General features: G+C 41.3%; 1 protein-coding gene across 2 annotated transcripts in view; it reads left to right on the top strand.

Moving 5' to 3' along the window:
• LOC147662133 (ankyrin repeat and SOCS box protein 15-like) overlaps positions 1 to 19,807 on the top strand; it is a 276,030-nt gene that overhangs the window by 174,109 nt on the left and 82,114 nt on the right. For both annotated transcript variants that reach the window (XM_086951086.1, XM_086951085.1), the window contains one exon: positions 6,070 to 6,228. In XM_086951086.1, coding sequence (XP_086807212.1) covers positions 6,070 to 6,228 — 159 coding nt within the window. The remainder of the gene's footprint in view (positions 1 to 6,069; positions 6,229 to 19,807) is intronic.

Raw genomic sequence — 19,807 nt, 5'->3', positions numbered from 1 at the left:
ATTAACTAATACCCACCATGAAATACTATAATATAATCAAATATAAGCAAGTAACTTTACACTGGCTGCATTCAGAGGTTTGGTTCAGTTTTCAGGGCCAAAGCTATCCTTTGGCTTAGGACTGAATAAGATCATTATGCTGTTAAGGGTCATGTCTGGCCAAACTCATTTTTGAAAGTGTCCTGCATGCATTGAAAGAGAGTTACTGGATTTACTGGGAGAGATACATGAAATACATTGAGATCTTTATGTGATAGTTTCTTGAGTTCTCCTCTTTTCAGGCACAGTCCAATTGAGCAAAAAACCTCATGGATAGTGGCTGGAGCTTGCTAGTATATGAGTGTGCCTTTTTCTCCTTCTTTGGAAATGGCAATCAGTGTTGATTCAGTAGCAGCCTTATCCTACATTGTGTTTAGCAGGCAGGTAGGACCTTGATGGTGGTCCTGTGAAAGGCAACAATAAATTCCTGCCTTTGCTTCTTGTGGTGTCTGATTATAGTACTTCAACCACATTTCTTCCTTTTGGTTCTTATATAAGTTCCACAAAATAATGTATAATTATCTGCACCTCTGCTATGATGTGGATGGTCTGCTACAATACCTCTTAAAATTCGCCATTTTAAAAACAAAGTCTTGCCATCTGCAACCAAATGTAACCCCTTCTGCGCTGCGCGAATGTTTGCGCTATGCGGGGGTTTTATTGAGTGGGTGGGATTCGGAAGGCCCCCGGCCGTCGTCAGCACACGCCCACCGTGAGGTAGGACGGCCGGGCCGTCCGAATCACACAATGGGTTAATCAGTTCAAATGACTTTGTGGTGCATGCTCAGGGCCTTTATTGTTGAGCACAGAAGAGTTTCTCTCTGGCCGTATATTATTTTCCAATTCGTGGTAATAGATTTAATACCTGGCAAAATGAGAATGATAAAGCAGTTTTGATTGAATTGCGTGGAGTGAGGAGGATAGAGCAAATGATTTATATATTATTATCTTATAAGCAATATTATCTGAGATATTCAAATATGTATTACCGCTTTGCATTCTTCAAAAATTCAAGGATAAAAGAGTAATCTTATAAAAGATGTTTCAGGAAACTGCTTTCGAGTTTAGAATAAAAACATAATGGGAAGTCATCATTAGCTATGTATAATTTATCGGAAGTCCATGATATTTATAAAGCACAAACCAGTTAGTCTGATAGAGGGCCACTGGTAATTGACCTGAGACATGGCAAAGCCAAATTGTATGTATTGGTTAGAACTGAGAAGAGTAAAAGAAAACTCTTTTTTCCCAAGATGCAGCAAAATTATTTAGGAATTTGAAATATAGTTAATATCATTTTGATATACTTTGGACGCCAAATGACCAGATGTTTTAGATATATTGAAGTATAGCACTGCATCTCCAATTGTAGCCACTGGTTATGCGTTCTGGAAAACATGTAGCATATCATTTCATAAAATGTCATGATTATAATAAATACCAGATGAAAATTTGTATTTAACTTGCAAAGCATAAAAAGATACAGACATATCATTGGCATATGTGATGTAAAAAAGGGATACCTGACTCAATCCAAGATTTCCAGAGGTATTAGCTCTTAATTTAAAATGAGGATTATACCAAAGAGCTACTTTCTTAGAATATGCAAAATTCAAATGGAAAATAGAGCCACATCCTTAATAAGATAATCTAAGTACTTTTATTTATTGGCAATACATTGTTTACCTTACTATTGGGAATTGGAAATTGATAAGGTAGTTGGTCCTGGAATGGCTTAATCATATTTTATTTCAAGTAACACCCAGTTAGGTGTCGTAGCAGAATACAAGTCTCTAGGCCCATAGAGAGAGAATGATAACCAAGGACAGTTAATGGTATTTCTGAAAATCTGGTATACCTAAATTCCTTTATCTTGGTTTTAAGTACATGATAACTTATACAAGAAGATATTTTTATTTCAAAGAAACGTGGAGATTTTATTTTCTGCATTAGAAAAGGACATTCTAAGGGAAGCATAGAACGCGAATATACTAATTTTGGAACAATAACCATTTTCCCACTTCAGTTCTGCCCCATCTCCAAGAAATGGAGAAGCCCATTTATTGATCTTTTCTCAAATTCCAGCATCATAAGTTCACAGATTCTATCAACAGTACCTTTAATAGATTTAAATAAAGAAACATCCACATATTTTTACACCGGAGAATACCAGAATTATTTAGCATGTCTGGAGTACAATAAACTTTCAATTGGAAAAATCTGTTTTTATTTCATTTAGAGTAAATCCAGGAAGGCCAGCCTAACTTGCTATATTTTAAAGTTTATGTAGTATGTTAGTGAGTGGGTCGTCAATAGTAGGAATAGACCACCAGCATAAGGCATCATTTTCAGAGTAACACCCCCAGCATTAATTACCTTAATAATTTCTAAATTAAGAATTCAGGCCCAGATTTATTAAGCTGTTGTGTTCTTGCATCACACAAGGTGGAGAAGGACAACACATAGGCTTCAGTGATATTTAAAAAGCCATACAAGGTGCCATTTCTGCCGACTAGGGTGGCTTTGTGAAGAAATGCAATGAAACTCATTTGATTATGTTGTGTGATGTTACATTTCAAGGTGGGAGGCATTCCGTGGGTGGAGCACCGCCATTCTCATGCATCCACCCATGGATTTGGTGCATTTCCAGATTTACTGAAGCCAGTAAACCTGAGAAAGGGTCAACATGCTACACCTTCCCCAGTGAGATGTAACAAGGAGAAATATTGTTATTTCTCCTCATTATTTCCTCTTTCCTTGTGTGCTGCATTTTGCAGCACACATGGAAAGAGGAAAATGCCTTTGAAGATTGTTTTTGTGCAGAAAGGTGTCTCTTACAACACAAAAACAATCCTGCCTGTAACATAGGCAACCCTGCATCTGGTGGAAGGGTGGCTGAGTTGCCACTAGGCTGCACACACCAGTGCAAGGAGAGAGCATAAATGGTCCATATCTTTCAAAATACAGATCATTTCCACTCTCTCCCTTTCACGCAAGACAGCACAGCAATTTTGCTAGCTGCCCTGCTTTGCATGAAAGATCGGTAAATATTGCCCCTCAATGTAGCAAAGGTTCAATAGCTAGCAAAAAGAGCAGAGATGATAATTGACAACATTCTCTAGTAATCATAAACAAACAGAAAGAATCAAAAGGAACTCCATTAACAGAAATTGTAAATTCGCATAGGGGGACATATTTATCAAAGAGTTTTGTTGTCCTTGCACCATGCAGTGGGGTTCAGGGATGAAGGAACTACTAAGTTGGATTCATCAAGACACGCAAGGCCACCTCACATGGACTCGCATGCGTTGACAAATCTAGAGTAATGCAACGCAGTACAAATAACTGCATTACCCTACTCTGCCCCAAGGAGGCGTTCCATGGGTGGAGCGTGGGTGTTCCCACACATCCACCCATTTATTTTGGCACATTTCCAGGTTTAGTATTACTGGTAGACCTGGGAATGCGTAAAAATGCTATGCGTCCCCAGGTATCTTTATTTCTCCTTGTTCTGTCCGCTTTGTATATGTGCTGCATTCTGTAGCACACATGCAAAGAGGAAAATGAACCAAAGTTTTGTTTTTGCACATGAATTTGTACTTTCCTACACAAAAACAATCCTGTCTGAAACGCAGGCACCCTTGCACTACGGCGCAAGGGTGCTTGCATCGGCACTAGGCAGCAGTTTGTGCGCCAGCGCAAGGAGAATGGACCAAAATGAATCACATAATGTTAAATACGGTGCATTCCTGCCCTTTGACGCGGTGCAGCAAGGTGGCTTTGTGCGCTGTGCTGTGTGATTTCTTGATAAAGGTGTCCTTTAAGATATAAAACCGTTACCATATTTAGCAAATTTGAGCCAACTTGAAAACAATTTGCACAGTTGTAAATAGGGTTTGCAATATACTTTGTCAAATGCTTCCTCGGCATCTAAAGCAAGGACATGTAGAAGAAAATCATGCAATTTGAGATTTGTTGAACACATGACAAATAGGCCTAGTCCTGCATGAAGAAATGTTTGATTTTATAAGTCCAGTTTGATATTTGTGAATAATGGAATAGAACGCTGTAGAGAGTCTACCTGTCATTACTTTTGCATACATTTTGCAGTCCTGATTTAAGCATGAAATAGAGCTATCATTTGAGACAGAAGTATTATCTTTATCCATTTTAGGTAGGACAGTAATTAAAGCTTCCATAAAATAACTATCAACTGAAACATTACTTTGAAATCATTAAACAATGGAGATAGATATGGTGTTCAACAAGAAGAAAAACATTTGTTACATTCTACTGGTGTACTACTTGGGGAAGGGGGTTCGAGAAATGTAACAACATCAAGAATTTCATCCAAAAATAAATGGCAATCCAGGAAATCTATCTTGTAACTTGATGCCAGGTGGTCATTGAGTCTGAAGAAGTGTAATACAATATCTTTTGGAATTTGTGTTGGTTTAGTTTTGCATAGAACAACATTAATCCATTGGCTACATTTTTGGTAGCTGCTAGTACGTTTCAGGCTGAGTTCCTAATAACATGAATCTGAATTATTTTTTTTAATACGTTAATAATTACCAAGAATTTGACCAGATCTGTTGCCATTGTGCTAATGTGTGACTCTATCATTAGACAATTACAAGCCAGCTCTTTTATTCAATATTAAGCTATAAAGATATTAAAGTTTCCATAATTTAAATGTTTAGCTATTGTTATTGGATGAAATAAATTGTTTAAAAAAAATTGCATTGTCCTGAAGATGGTCTCAAATTCTGCTTAGCCACAAATGAGACCGAAACTTCAATGGATTAACCAACGCAAATGCTCACAATGGAATTACTTGACAAATTGCTCTGGATAGAAAATAATATTAAAAGACAATTGATATGTAGTTGTGCTGTTGCCCTATCCGTCCCAGATCGTGTCTTGACAAAGCTGTAGTTTTTCTGTGATCATTGTTTGACATGGGACTTGTAATGATAATCTGACCCTATACAGTCATTGTGTTTTAGTTGGGGAATTACTCATTAAAAAATTAAATATGGTCATACTAAAGCACACCTAATAATATCATTGAAATATTCATACAATATTGATGCATTAATTGATTTATTGTTTGCATTTAGTGTGTGTATATATGTTGATTGGATGTTGTTGAACACCAAAATCCTTATCAAGAATAATCAAAAGCAAACATTTTCTCCTTCTTCAGGGGAAATTTGTGTTGACATATACCTGTGATCTACTCCATGGAAAAGTTACCTGCTAAAGTGGGTTGAACAGATGAAAAATATTGAAAAGTTTAATGTAACAAGAACATGTTACATTTAAAAGTGCCCCATATTTTTATTGTGTGTTGTATACATCTAGAGTGTTGCTTCTTTACCTCTCCTTACAAACAACATTGTCTTGGAGACTGGATTAGTTTTGGAGCCTCTTGTGTATACATAGGGATATTCTGGCTAGGTATATTTAATAGCTAATGCATTTGATAGCTGGTTTTTCTGTGTAATTTTGTACTTGTGCTGTGTCTGTGAGTCTTATGATACCGTATGATGACCTCTCAGACTGGTCATCAAATGCAACCAGCGGTCTTATATTTTGCTCATATCATTGCATCACAGTGTTAAATAAAGCTCTTAAAAATATGAAAGGGATTCTACCAGGTCTGGGAACTGCAAGTATAACAGGAGTGTTACCAGGGGCCATCTGCTTCCTTTTTGGATAGGCAGCCAGTCCACCAATTCATAAATGATCCCACTAGGTCATTCACACTGCAATTGCAGTGTGAATGACTTAGTCATCATTGCAACCTTTAGCAAGAGTCACACCTATTAGATTTCCGAAGATGTGCTTCTAATGTCAAAGATACCTTATTTGTTTGTGTTTTTCATCTAGCCAGTTCATGCATTACTAGTGGTTCATTTAGGCTTTTCTTTAAATTGGAAACACAATGTTTTCTCTATATGCTTCAGCAAAGAATCCTTTGGCATCTATGCATAATAGTCACTACGGTCTGTCTCTTCTGTACAGCATCAAATAAAACTATCTGGGAGCAGAAGACCAATGATGGTGAAACCCCGCTAACGCTGGCAGCCAAGGCTGGCTGTGCGGAAAATGTTAAAACACTGCTGGAGAAAGGAGTCTGGCCGAACACAAAGAACAGAAGGGCAGAATCTCCTCTCCTCATTGGTAATGAGATCAGAACTACTGTTTCTAATAGATGTGTTTAGAGTGGGTTTTGGTCAGCTTTGCTCATGATTGTATGGATTTCTTGCCTATCCCACTTCTCTGCTGCTGGTTTGCTAAATGTCTTAACTATTTGTGATTTTCCCACCCAGAAGCTTATAGTACCTAATGTCATTTCTTGCTTTGCCGTGCTTTAGATGGAGTATTTTCTCTGTCTCTTCCTTATTCCTACCCATCATCCTCTCTCCCCTATCCTTGTGCCCCCCACTCACCCTCTTGCCTCACAAGTCCACCTTTTTTTAAACAGTTTTTGCTGCCTGCTGCACTGTTGGTGGATGGCTATCTTAAAATAATTTTGTGACCATTCCAAAATGGCTGCCCATGCATAGTAATGCACACATTTGTGTACACGTGATCAATGGGTATCTCTAAATGCGTTAGTTAAATCTTATTCAAAGCACACACATCCATTGTGGCCACCTTTCAAAGGGATTTGTTAAAATGAAACACAATTTACAGCCATCTATTTCTGCATTTTCTAATTTAAGATTTAACAAAATGCTGCTCCAAGATGACCACTGTGTGTGTTCACACATTTCAGTGGCTGCCTAAGATAGCAACAAGCACTGGCAAAGCCAATAGATTTCACAGCCGAGACCTATTGGCTTGGCCACTGTTTGTTTTTCATGTGGTTCTCTCCAAATCTAGCCCTCTGAGGAGGAGAGGTGGGAGTATATGTTTGAAGGAAGGCATCTAAGAGGTGAGACAGATATAAATAAATGTGCTTTGCAAAATGTAAAAAGGGACAACTCCAATGAGCGATGGAATATGGTTCTAGTAAAGGTACATAACCCAAAGACGAGAAGCATGGTCTTCATGTTAGGGAAGAGCAAGGATGTAAAAGGCAATTTATCACATAAAACCTGTGCGAGGGGATGACAGTTATTAGGATCAGTTTTGCATCAGGAGGTTTCTTCGCCATTTCTGGCAAGACAAAGAGGACTAGAGTAGTTAAGGTGCTACTAATTTTTGGCTACATTTTGTTACAGTTCTCTCATGTCCAGATGTAAGTGCCACAGGGGACGCAAGCCTAGCATTGCATAGTAGAAGAGGATACAGGTCCTTAGGTGCAAAGGATTTTAGCAGTGTCACTATTAGCTTCTGGTTAGCTTCTGGCATCTGTAGAGAAAGGAAACAAAATGTACAGGTATCTTCACTGTGTGAACAGTATGGGGAAATGTGAAAATGAAAACACTGAATCCAACAGCGTAGGCCAAGATGCAGTGCTGGATTTGCAAAATGAGGTGTTAACACAAGTGCACAAGTTCACCTTGTATGTACACAATATGGAGGAAGATGCACCTGGAAGCAAAAGTGAGCACTCTCCTGGCGCTTGTTTGGAGGGTTTGTGTGTTGCTTTTTTTCCTTGGTAATTGGACTAAGGTACTTTTACCTATGTGAATTCTAGAGATTCTCTTTTGCAACACAGTGTGATGTGTGTCAGCCATAACACTCCAAAGCAAAGAAGTTACCACCATTCATTTATTGGCAGGTATCAAGTGACATTTTCCTCCTGGACTAGCTTCACTTTTATTGTCCTTACTTTTTTATAACTCTTCAGTTACATGTGGAATAAAATGTTAAATACACAAAAGGTCATCCAAAATATTGGGGAGTAACCTCTTGTATCCCCTTGACAATTCATGTGTGTTCTATGTAAACATACCTGGTGTGTGTTTAAGTCCCGTGTTGGACCCATGCATAGTGCCTCGCCTTTTCTACTGCTTTAAAAAGAACGCGTGCTCATGCTACTCTCCCTGGTTTCCTGCATAGTCTATAACAATGTTACTTACTCAAAACCTCACTTCACATCCTATCACAATTTCCACAATATCCTTCAAAATTTCTTTGTGTAAGGTATCCATTGGCATATCCTCTCCAATTACTCGACATTCTCAACTTTGGATCACACCTTTCATTTGCGTAATCAATACCACAAAAGGGCAATCATTTGCAATTAAACATAACACTCACATATACAATAACCTGAGCACACCTCCACGTACATTTATAACTCCATCTTCATTCTTAGACAGTGGTTTTGCATCATACATCTGCTACAAGAGCTCCACAATTACACTCCCTCTCTAATTTAGTCACTGCCCCACTACCTCCTTGAGCTCTGTCACACTCCAATCGCACTCCACTTATTTCTTTGACCTCTTTACTACTTCATTAATGGAGTTTAATCTCATTTTCAAATCCACTAGCCCATCATGAGAATCATCTAATCCCTTCAGCCCACAAAGGACCTTCTTTCCGCTTCAGGCCACAGACTATTAAACACTTGAGTTTTTCTTCAAGGGTACTTCTGAGCTTAATTGCTTTAGACAGTCACTCCTCATTACCCGGATCTTCCCTCCATTTCATCTGTGTTGTTCTACTACCTTTATTGAAAAACACCACTAACATTACACCACCTCTATTGTCTACTATCCCAACTCGCTTTAATTTCCTAGCTACAGTAATGCTTAGTTTTTTAATAAATCACTATATAGCTCTCTTCTACCAAACTGCTTACCCCTTCTGGTTGGACTCCTGTGCTCATTATTCAACTGAAACCACTTGATCCTCATCAACAGCCCGCTCTCCTATCCTCATACCTACTGATCTTTCTGCAGTATTTGACACTGTACATCTCTCTGCATTACGTTCTTCCTTCTATACTATTTGCCTTTGGGCTCTCCTCTGCAGTGGCTTTGCTCTTGGATCCCTGGCTGCTTAGTCTCTTTGTTTAGAGATTCCAAAAGATCTCCACTGACCAACCTATCATTTGGGTTCCTTTAAGGGCCAGCCGAAGGACAGCTCCTATTTTCTTTCTACCCACCATACTTGGGGTTATCATCTCCCCTTTTGGTTTCTCCTTCTCACTCTACTTGTCTACTTCCTCCCAGTTATGCATTTCCAATTCCTTCACCATCATTCAACATTAAATTTCCCCAAAGTCTCTTTTTATATCCTCTTATGCCCCCACCCTGCTACCTAGTTTTACTGACTTTTCCCCAAATAGTATGACTTTCCTCCTATACAAGAAATCTTCACGAGCGCCTCAAACCTTTGGTCCGCATGGATTTGTTTAGTACTACCACCACAAATGCAACACTGTACCAGATACTAAACATAAGAAAATTGTGCCCATATTTTTGTACCTCTAAGGCACTAAATAAATGACTCGGGTCAATAAACTTGATTAATAAATCAGTCTGCTCATGGACCTCCCTCAATATTCCTACACCCCACTCAACAAGGTTCTTTATTTTGGTACTAGAACCCTATTTGTATTGTTCAGGCTCACACTCACCACTCCTTTTAGTCATGAAGCTGGGGGCCTCTTAGCTAAAAAAAAAAGAGGGCCTGTTACAAGTTGTTTATAATTGTACTCAAAGTGGTGCACTATATTTCCCCAGACTACACTGCCACCATTCTGATCTGTTAAACCCCCTACAGTTATCAATGTTATGCCAACTGGAACCTACTGAAGACACCAATATCTCCTTGTGCCGTATCAGAATTGGAATCACTCTGTCTTTTGTCTCCCATCACTGAAATTCACTTCATCATGCTTTCCCCTCTCCTAGTGAGTGTAGATCTACCCTGAAGAATAATCTCACAACATTAGAACTGAAGTGCCACTGATTAGAGTAGAATAGAATAGAACACATTTTATAAAACGATCTGCTACCTAAAAGGCATCCCGGCACTACAGATACAGCAGAGATGGATGACGAAACTAGAGGTTCATTTGAAATAAACAAGTTTTAATATTTTTCCTAAAGCAATGGTTATTGGTCAATGATCTTAGGTGGAAAGGTTTAGAGTTCTGAAGTTTGGCCGCCAAATAGGACAAAATTCAAACTCACAGTTGACTCCACAAGATTTTTGGAACAACCAGCCAATGTCCCATTGCTGATCATAAACTGCAAGCAGGCACTTCGTTGAGAATTTGTGGGCCAGGTAGGAAGGGCTTTTCTGGTGAACCAATTTGTGCGTACAGCAAAGTGCCTTGAATAAAATGCAGGGCTGTCAGATGTTGTTTAACAGAATGATGCTTGGGAATTCCCTCAATAATCGAATCTGACTGCTACAATGTGAACTGTCCATAACCTGTTTGGAATGTATTGTGGAGTCCTCAGATAAATGGAACTGCCATAACCAATTATGGATGCTATCAGGCTCTGAACCACAGTTTCTGAGAGGCAGTGGTTAAAAGAAGAAGAAGGTTATCATGCAAGGATTTTAAAATCCAAAAATAGGAGTTGGCAACAGTGCTAACTCATTTATTGAATGTTAAGGAGGTGTTAGTAGTAACTTCTAAATTCCTTGCCACAATTTAAGTGGTGGAGGTGCATCAAGTTCTCATGGCCACCAATCCAAAGACCAGAATTTAATGTATTTCTCTGTTAAGCTTCAAGCAATGTTGCCTTATCTAACTTGTGACTCAAGACATGCAACTTCTGAAAGTAGATCTCTTATCTTCAACCTCTTTTTGTGATAGATAGAATGATTTGTGTATCATGAGCATAGGAGACTAGATTGAAGCTGTAGCCTCATACCCCTGCAACTAGCAGATACATTTAACTATTAAATAGAGTGGGGTTTAATACTGAACCCTGAGGGATGCCACAGTTTAGGGTAAATGGTACTAAGCGGTAAGGTTACATAGAGAAAATCTGAACTCTGCCCATGAAGCAGGATTGCAGCCAGCTCAGAGTATTCCTACGGATGTCAAATCCCATAAGCCTACAGAATAAGGCTGCACCAGAGACTGCATTGAGTGCTGCTGACAGTGACCCCTGATTCAAGATTCTTTCTCAAATCATCCATCATAGAAAGAAGGCCAGATTCCATGCTGTGTGACTCACTTCCCACATCCTAACTATGATGAGTCAAATAATGAGTTAAGTTCAAAATAATCAGAAAGAACATCAAATCAAAAATGTAAATAGGTGTAACAATTGTGAGGGTAAATATTCTAGTGTTTACAAGGGAGTAACTATCATAGTAAGTGTAATGCTGTTACACTAGAGGTATGCAACTTTTTTTGTCTAAGCAGCTTTTATTGTGGCAAATAGAAATGGCATATTGTTTGTTTTTGGATTCATGCTTTTGTTGGGGCGGAAATGTCCTCTGTATGGTAAAGACATGTATACCAGTCCTGAAGTGCCCATCTGTATTGGTGTCTGGATCCCTAATGGTGATTTTTTGTCATAGACGAATACATGTGCGCTATGACATAGGCCTGTCTCACGTATTGCAGTCTTATTGGAAAGAGAGGGACTCCCAAAGCGCTACCCTCATAGTGGTGGAAGGCTACAACCTTCACTAGGAGTAGTAAGCAGCACAAGTGCTGTGGAGGTTGCATAACGTGTAGTAAGCATTAGTAGTGAGCAGGACCTTTTTACCCTGTATCACTGGAGTGAGGCCAACAGGCTCACTCACCTTTTTAAATGTTCTGCTGCAGTAACAATAGTGCAACTGAAAAGTGGGAGGGTGTAGGTGCTGGCACACCAGTGGAGATGTGCGTTGAAGGAGCAGCAAACACAGAAGGAACTCTGAGATCAGTTGAAACAACCCTGGAGGGTCACTCTGAACGTTTGACACCATTTTCAAGCAATTTTGGATGCCAAACCAACTCTTGAAACCAAGATAGATGCTGTGGCCACAGATGTGAATCTCCTTTGGACTGATCAGGACTTTTTGGTGGAAAGGGTAACACAGAAGGAATCTGTACTCGCCTTGGTATGACCTATGTGTAATGTTGTGGTATATGACAAGCACTAGGACTAGCCCAGCTCATGTAATGTGGGAAGGGCACAGGGAGGAGGAAGGAGGAAGAGGAGTCAAGGGGACAGTAAGGAGCAGGGAAAGTAAGAAGGCAGAAGGAGGAAGGAGGAAGAGGAGTCAAGGGGGACAATAAGGAGCAGGGAAAGTAAGAAGGCAGAAGTGTAAGAATAAAGCTCCCACCAAAATACCTGTTGTGTTGGTGTTGTCTGTTTCGGCCTAACGACACTACATCTGGCGACGAAGGTGGTCGTGGACCCTGGTTGTGAGTGACTGGTGCCAGGGTGTCCACTGAAGCACCACTGAAGTACCTTTTGCATACCTTGCCTGCACTCAAAGGCTGATTTAAAATAGTGGAGTGGGTTACACAGTTTTGCTGCAGCCATCTGAAGATCATTCCTGTTAATGCTGCCAGATCCACGTTTCTCTTAATTGTTGGGACCAATGTATTACTAGGCCTCTCCCTGCTGCTTCTACATGTTGCTCTGAATATTGACATTATAATATTCACCGCATCCATACCAAGTCACAAGGAGCTGCACAGTTTCCAGTGGTCAGACATATCTTTGCTCATCAGTTACATACCTGCGCACTACCCATCCATACGCCATGTCTGGGTCTCCATCATCGAGACAGCGTCATTCCTCCACTGGCGCCAGCACCAGGCTGGAGTCCCCTACATCAACATCCGAGGCAGGAGGCCACAGACTCGCCATGATCGAGTCCTATTTCTGCACCAGCCGGATGCCCTAGTTCTCATCTCTGGTGGTGGCATGAGCCTTCGCTTCCAAGAATGGCTTGAAGATTTTAAGGACTTCATGAAAGGTTCATATGTGATGTGTGAGGGTCAGCAGCTTATTGCACTACGCAATTTAATTGGGAAAGAGGTTGGTCAGATTATAAAGGAACTTCCGACTGAAAGTGCGTCATCTTATGCAGATGTGCGTGATGCTCTAAACAGGAAATTTCTTCACAAGAAGAACATCTATTATGAAAGGTACACATTCAATCTGGCATCTCAAGAAAAGGAAGAGTCCATGAGTACATTCACCACACTCTCCAGACGTTTGGCTTGCTACTGTGAGTTTGATTTTTTCACGACGGAAGACTCTCTTCGTCTGCAAATCATAGAAGGATGCCAGTCTGAGTCATTACGAAGTTGCCTCTTAAAGAAAAGTTACTCTCTTGACGAGATTGAAGAAATGACGCAAGTTCATGATCAGGAGGAAGAACATGCTAAGTGAATGGAAGCTGGAAGAGGCGAAAAACAAGAACAGGCATTCCGTCTCCAGTCTCATGCCACAGACAGGCACTCCCCTGCAAAACAACGATCCTCAAGATCCAAAACTCAGTCTCACTGTACAAATCGTCGTCCCAGTCACAGTCGGACTGACAAACAACGGGAGAGTCAACTTAAATTCTATTGCTGTGGATATGACTTCCCTCACACGGACACTTGCCTTGCGCTAGGCCAAAGATGTAGGAAGTATGGCAGGGACAATCATTTTGAGAATGTCTGCAAAGCACCTCGCAAAGATACTCACAGAGATAATTACAGACAATCCAGACAATCCAGCACTCGCGATCATGCCTAAGCGTTGTGGGACCGCAGAGATCCGTCCACTGACTCTGTTCCGGCCTAACAACACTTCAGAAAACAACTAAAAACTTGGTAAAGTACCCCCCCTCCCTCAAGCGCCTTGAGACCCTCTGGGTGAGTAGTGCGCTATACAAATTCTAAACTTTAAACTTTATGGTACAGGAACCACACAGCCCAATAATTCAAACATATGAGAGCATGCACAACATCTTGTTCCACATCACCCACATGCACAAAGAAAGGAGTAAATCATATATGAGCCTCACCCTTGTGGGAGGAAGGAGCGGGCACGTTGATACTATCAAACTCTGTGGCTCCACCCATGTGGGCCACAGAGTCTGTTTCTATCCAAAAATAAGTGAGTGCGCCAACTAACATGCAAGCAGTAAGCATGTGACTTGCTGCATGAGAGCAGCCAGTGCAAATAGTTAACAGCATTTTATGTTAAATGGTACACCAATTTCGAAGAAACCCATCTAATTAAAAAATATAAACAAAAAGTGCTGGGGTGCCAATTTCATGTTATACCTTTGGTGAGAGCTCTAGCAGCCAATCTAAGGCTATCTTTATTGGTGGACGTGGAATTTAAAAAAATATATATATATTTGGGTTTTATGATGAAACACCATTAACATTAACAATAAACAATTATGGTGTGTTTATTTAGCAAATTGCCCACGTCATACCAATATAAATATTTTATTTCCAGTACAGAACACATTAACATTAAACAATTATGGTGTGTTTATTTAGCAAATTGCCCACGTCATATCAATATAAATATTTCATTTCCAGTACAGAACCTATCGCCTATCCTCCATAAAGCAATCAGTCATACAAAACTACATATGCACATTAAGCATCGTCAAACAATCACTGCCACCCCCCCTCCCCTCTCATTTCCATACCCATTCCCATGGGGCAGAACTGGCTTCAAATATAGTTTTTTCTCTTGAACAGCAAAGGTTCATCTCCACTCTCCATGCCCCCTGGATGGAGCTGCAGTCTGTCGCCACTGATGGGCTATGTCTGTTTTCCCTATCAGAAGGCCCTGTTACACAAGGGTCTGCTCTGCGTGTGTAAATCCCTCTACATTGACCATATTAAAGTGAACCATTTTAGGAGCAAGCCCAACCACGCAGCCAGTGACAACATTGAGCATTGCTTCAAAGGAATCTCAAAAGGGGCGAAGGACAGTGCAACCCCACACAATGTGTAGAAAATTTCCCACTGCCATGCATCATCGGAGGCACATGGGACATGTCCCTCAATTAATTTGGCACAGTTTGTGTTTGTTAAATATTGTGGGGTTTTGGAAAGCTTGAGTCATTAGAGAGGTCCAAAAAACAAGTTCTTTAGGGCAATTACTGGTCTTCCCAAAAGTACCCCCCTTCTCCCCCTTAGATACGAGCTGGGCGGAAAGGCAGTGGTTGATTTGGCAAAGCTTCGCCCGATTTTGTATTGGAGACGACTCTGGACCACTCCAGAACTCAAGCACTATGCTGAAGGCTTTTTAGCTTTCCATAGGATCAAATGGTTAAAAGACCTTAGATCCTTGTTATGTTTGCTGGGTCTCCAAACCCTTTGCGATAACCCGCCAGGTGCATTTTTTCCTAGTAAAATTACTGTAAAGGAGTTGTATTGGGACTATGTGGCTGAGCGGGACTGGAGAAATACTGACTCTAGATCTATGCAAGGATGCTATCTGGAATCTAAAATCTCTCCTGACCATGAACTTTATTGGGACAATATAACAAAGCCATGGGATAGGAAGCTTCTATGTCAATTGAGGACAGGTGCTCTTCCGCTCTGGTCCCTAACTGGTAGGTGGCAGGGTTCATCTAATACTTCCTGCCCCGCTTGTGGATCTGCAAAGGAGACTATTAGACACTTTCTGTTCGCCTGTCAAGCATATGCCATCCCTAGACAAACTTGGTTAAAACCTGCATGTAAAAACTTAGGTACCAACAGTAGCATCGTAGCCTCGAGAATCATTTGCACTAGTTCTTGTTTGCCACTGGTCATAGCAGTAGCAAAATTTATGGGGTGGGCTTGGTCCATTAGGCATAAATTGTTAGCCGAGTAACTGCTTACATTGGGATGGTTTTATTGAATCTACTTGACGTAGTTTGTATTTTATATTGTATGTATATGTATGCTTTTTATGTAAAGTACTTGCTTTTATTTGTTCGAGGCAACCATTTAATACTGTTTTAAATTTTTTATATGTATTGTGCTTTTATGAGAAATTCTCGAATAAAGCCTCTTTGAATTGTTAAATATACAGTGTATGTATTTGAAATGGATCAGGTGGAATCATACAGTAATCACCAAGTACTGGGATCTAAAAAGGACCATTGGCCATTCAACATCATCCGACATCCTGAGATCACCCTCCCATTTTTCCATAGTGCTGAAAAGTAATCTGAGGTGTTAAATATCAAAGACTTATATGTTATAGTAGACACACGACCCTGATCAGGAAGGGAGCCTTAGTCAAATTTGCTTCAAGTGAACTATAGTCAGTTAGGGTGGCATCAGTTGGAGAGCGTGCCACACTGCAGATATCTTTAAAACAGAGCATGCTTGAACCCAAACTCCTTCTGCAATTTGGCAAATGATTTGATGAGAGCGCTGGCAATGACCTGGCTCAGAGAGGTGATACCTAGTGAATCCCATCATTGAATACCCTGCAAAGATGAGACCTGGGGCAGGAGGAGCACCATGACAAAAAGAAGTTTCACCAGTTAGTCCTCTCTGCCAATGGAGATCCCAAAATGATGATTTCCAACTGTTTAGAGCCGCTATGATAAAATGGGGAGTGTGCTGTGGCGGTTTGCCCTCATATATGTAGTGGAGGGGGGAGTATTTGCCCATGACCCAGTATTCAAGCCTGTTTTCTGGGGCTGTGAATGCAGTCATTGAGGAACAGTAAATTGAAGGCTTAGTTCTATGTCAAATAAGTCATCGCCAACCCCCCAAACATATGTTGATTTGCAGCATTTTCTGTCACACAATGGGGGTGCCATTACATATGAAGGCAGTAAGAGTAGAAGAAAAGGATGTGAATGTTGTTGTGTAATAATTTAAAGGACCACAACATGCCCTAATGCAAACAGGGTTAGTGTGGTCCATCGATGCAGGTTGCCTTGCATCACAGTCAGTAGGGGGGATACGACTATCCACCTTGGTCAGGGTCATCATGGCACAAATGTAAATACTCAAGTATTGCAAGCCCTTAACCACCACGGTTATGCCATCCTTATGTGCTCATTCCACTGTTCAACCCAGTGGGCAAACAGGGAATTTTCTATGTGATAAATTGAGTTTTTGGTTGAGTGGGGCGTTAACCCTCCTTAAGCCATAGCCACAATCCCTGTGAGAGTGAACCACAAAAGCCACTAAATTAACCTGTGCTTAACCATCTGGTAGCATGGCACAAAATTAGTCCGCCTTAACTTAGAGGCAATGTGTAAAGTATTTATGAGGCACACAAACAGTAATAAAGTGAAAAATAGCACAAGAGAAATCCCACACCAGTTTAGAAAAATAGGGTACATTTTACTAAATTATTTGACATAAAATGACAAAAATTCAATCCGTAGAGCCAGCGTACTGAATTTTTAAAGTTCAAGTAAAAATATAGCACCTAAAAGATCAAAGAGCCAATCGCGGACATCTGGTCACACAAGACCGGGGCAAAGTCGAAAAATATAGACGGCTGCGATGGAGCACAAGTCGAATATAAAAAATGGATTTAGCCCAGTTGGCACTTATCTTCGGACTTAGAAAAAATGTGGAGAAAATGTTTCTGATAAGTTAAAGTTCAGCTGGATAAAACTGCAGGCGATGTCCAAGGAAGAAATTTTGTTTTCAGGGAGCCACTAGATGAAGTTAAAGTGAAGATTTGTATGTCCGGACTTAGTCTCTTTTTTGGAAGTAGAAAATATCTAGTGGGACGATGCTGGAGGATGCAGCCAGCGAGAGTTCTAAAAGGCCAGATACCCCTCTGAGGAAGGACTGCTGAACAGGATTTGCTGCTGTGGATAAGAACGTAGTGGGAGCTTCTGCGAAGTCAGGCCAACCGGCGATGCACCTTGGGTGGATAGACAAGCAGGTTGGTCCCTGTCTCCTCTTGGTTCTCAGAACAGTTTTTAATCCCAAATTTTACAAGTCCTACGTTTTGGATTTTGGCTGTCAGGACACTTTTAACACCACCACCAAGGGTCCAGGAGTGGAGGGGCACCTCTAGGGACGGGGGTTAGGACAAACTTAGATTGGGGCCAGGTGTGGGCTTAAAGTGGTTGGAGCCTTTTCTGTCCCTGAGGCTCTGATCAGGAGGCTTACCAACTATCCTTTGGAGTCACACAGGTAATCCTGGGTTCGAGTAGTAGAACAGGGCTCAAGCAGTAGGGCACCCACTGATGGTTCAAGACAGTCTTCACACAACAAAACAGTCATTCCAGGTGCAGCAAATCAATCTTCTGAAGTACACAGCAGGCCACAGAAATAGGCAGTCCTCTGAGAGTTCTAGAAGAGGTTGAGAAAGTGAACAAAAGAATGGGTCTGAGGGTCATATTTGCATACCTGGTGCCTTCTTTGAAGTAGAAGAAATTTCTAGAGAATTCGATTTGAAATTCTTAAAGTTTCCTGACTCCCCTGCCCTGGCTTCAATCTGGCTGCATGAACATTGCAGGGGTACCAAGTCCTTTGTGTTAAGATAGAGCAGCCCGGCAAGCCTTCCTTGGCAGCCCGCAGACCTTCCAGACATTGTACCTGTGTTTTTATAAAAACAACAATTGTGTCAGCAAACGCCCGAACTCGGAGAGACTGTGCTTTGTTGGGGCCGGGTGGGGGGGGGTTCCCAGTGATTGTCAGAGTGGAGATGCAGGGGCGCTAAGAGGTGAAACACAACAAAGCCTCTTTAACATGTAATTGACCTTTTAAAACCTGTGAAGTGCTCTGGTGCGGCTGTGTGTGCATGCTGGGGAAGCAGTCTCAGCCTGCCCCAGACCCTATGCATCAGTATCGTACTAGGGTAGGGATTATTGCTCAGGCGGGTTTCCTTTGCCACTGCTGCTCGGTCCATCTGTCCAGTATTCTCGTTGGGCATATTGTTAATATGGTCTCAGCCCTAGGCTGTGCTAGTCTTATTTGTGCCTTTACATCTCATTCCAGATCTCTAAATAACACACACGGTGTGGCTCACATGTGCATATACATTCTGAAGCTGACGACGTCCTACCCATTTCAAGTATTGAAATAGTTTTTTCATCTTACATCTCAAAAAGTGCTGTAGTTATTTTATTGTTTAGGAGTCATTAGCTAAGATATTTACAGAGTTAGGCACGAGGGAGATTCCCTGACTGGAGAGTAGCTCAAGTGTCTCATCACCTCTCTCTTAGGATAAATGTAGGCACTGGGTGAGGCACGGCACAGGGTCGGGTCCATACGCCCAAACTCCTCTGGATACCCCTCTGTTCTACACATCTCTTCCCAACACTGTATCTTAGGAGAGTGCATTGGTTCTAGATCAGCCACACATCGCCAAAGCAAATGTGACCATGCCACAGAAGAACCCCAATTGCCAGCTTTATGTGCAAGTTACCAGAAAAAAACAGGTGGTCTCCGAAATGTTTACTTGTCGAATTTTACAAGTTGCCCTCACAGGATGTTAACTGAAAGGCCCCATATTCAGCATATCCTTGATCACTTGCACAAGCTTTCACAGGCCAGTCTTCATGTAAAAGGACCACTGGTGGTCTATCATGCTTTTTTCACACCGGGTGTTCAGTTTGTGGTAGCAGGCATCCACTGGCACAGCCACACCTTTAACATGGTGTTAACAAAGTATGAATGGAAAAGGACAGACGCATCCTTCTGGAACAAACAATGCCCAGTTCAGACAGGGAGACAGGGAGGGAGACAGAGGGAGGGAGAGGGAGAGAGACAGAGGTTGGCAGAGGGAGGGAGATAGAGAGAGGGAGACAGAGAGGGAAACAGGGAGACAAAGAGAGGGAGACAGTGGGAGACAGAGAGAGAGAGGGAGACGGAGGGAGACAGAGGGAGGAGGGTGACGGAGGGAGACAGAGGGAGGGCGACGGAGGGAGGCAAATGGAGGGAGGCAGACGGAGGGAGGCA

Source organism: Lissotriton vulgaris, unplaced genomic scaffold, assembly GCF_964263255.1.
Source record: "Lissotriton vulgaris unplaced genomic scaffold, aLisVul1.2 SCAFFOLD_1499, whole genome shotgun sequence".
Taxonomy (NCBI): domain Eukaryota; kingdom Metazoa; phylum Chordata; class Amphibia; order Caudata; family Salamandridae; genus Lissotriton; species Lissotriton vulgaris.
Note: the sequence above shows the minus strand (reverse complement) of the source record. Positions and strands in the feature narration are given on the sequence as shown.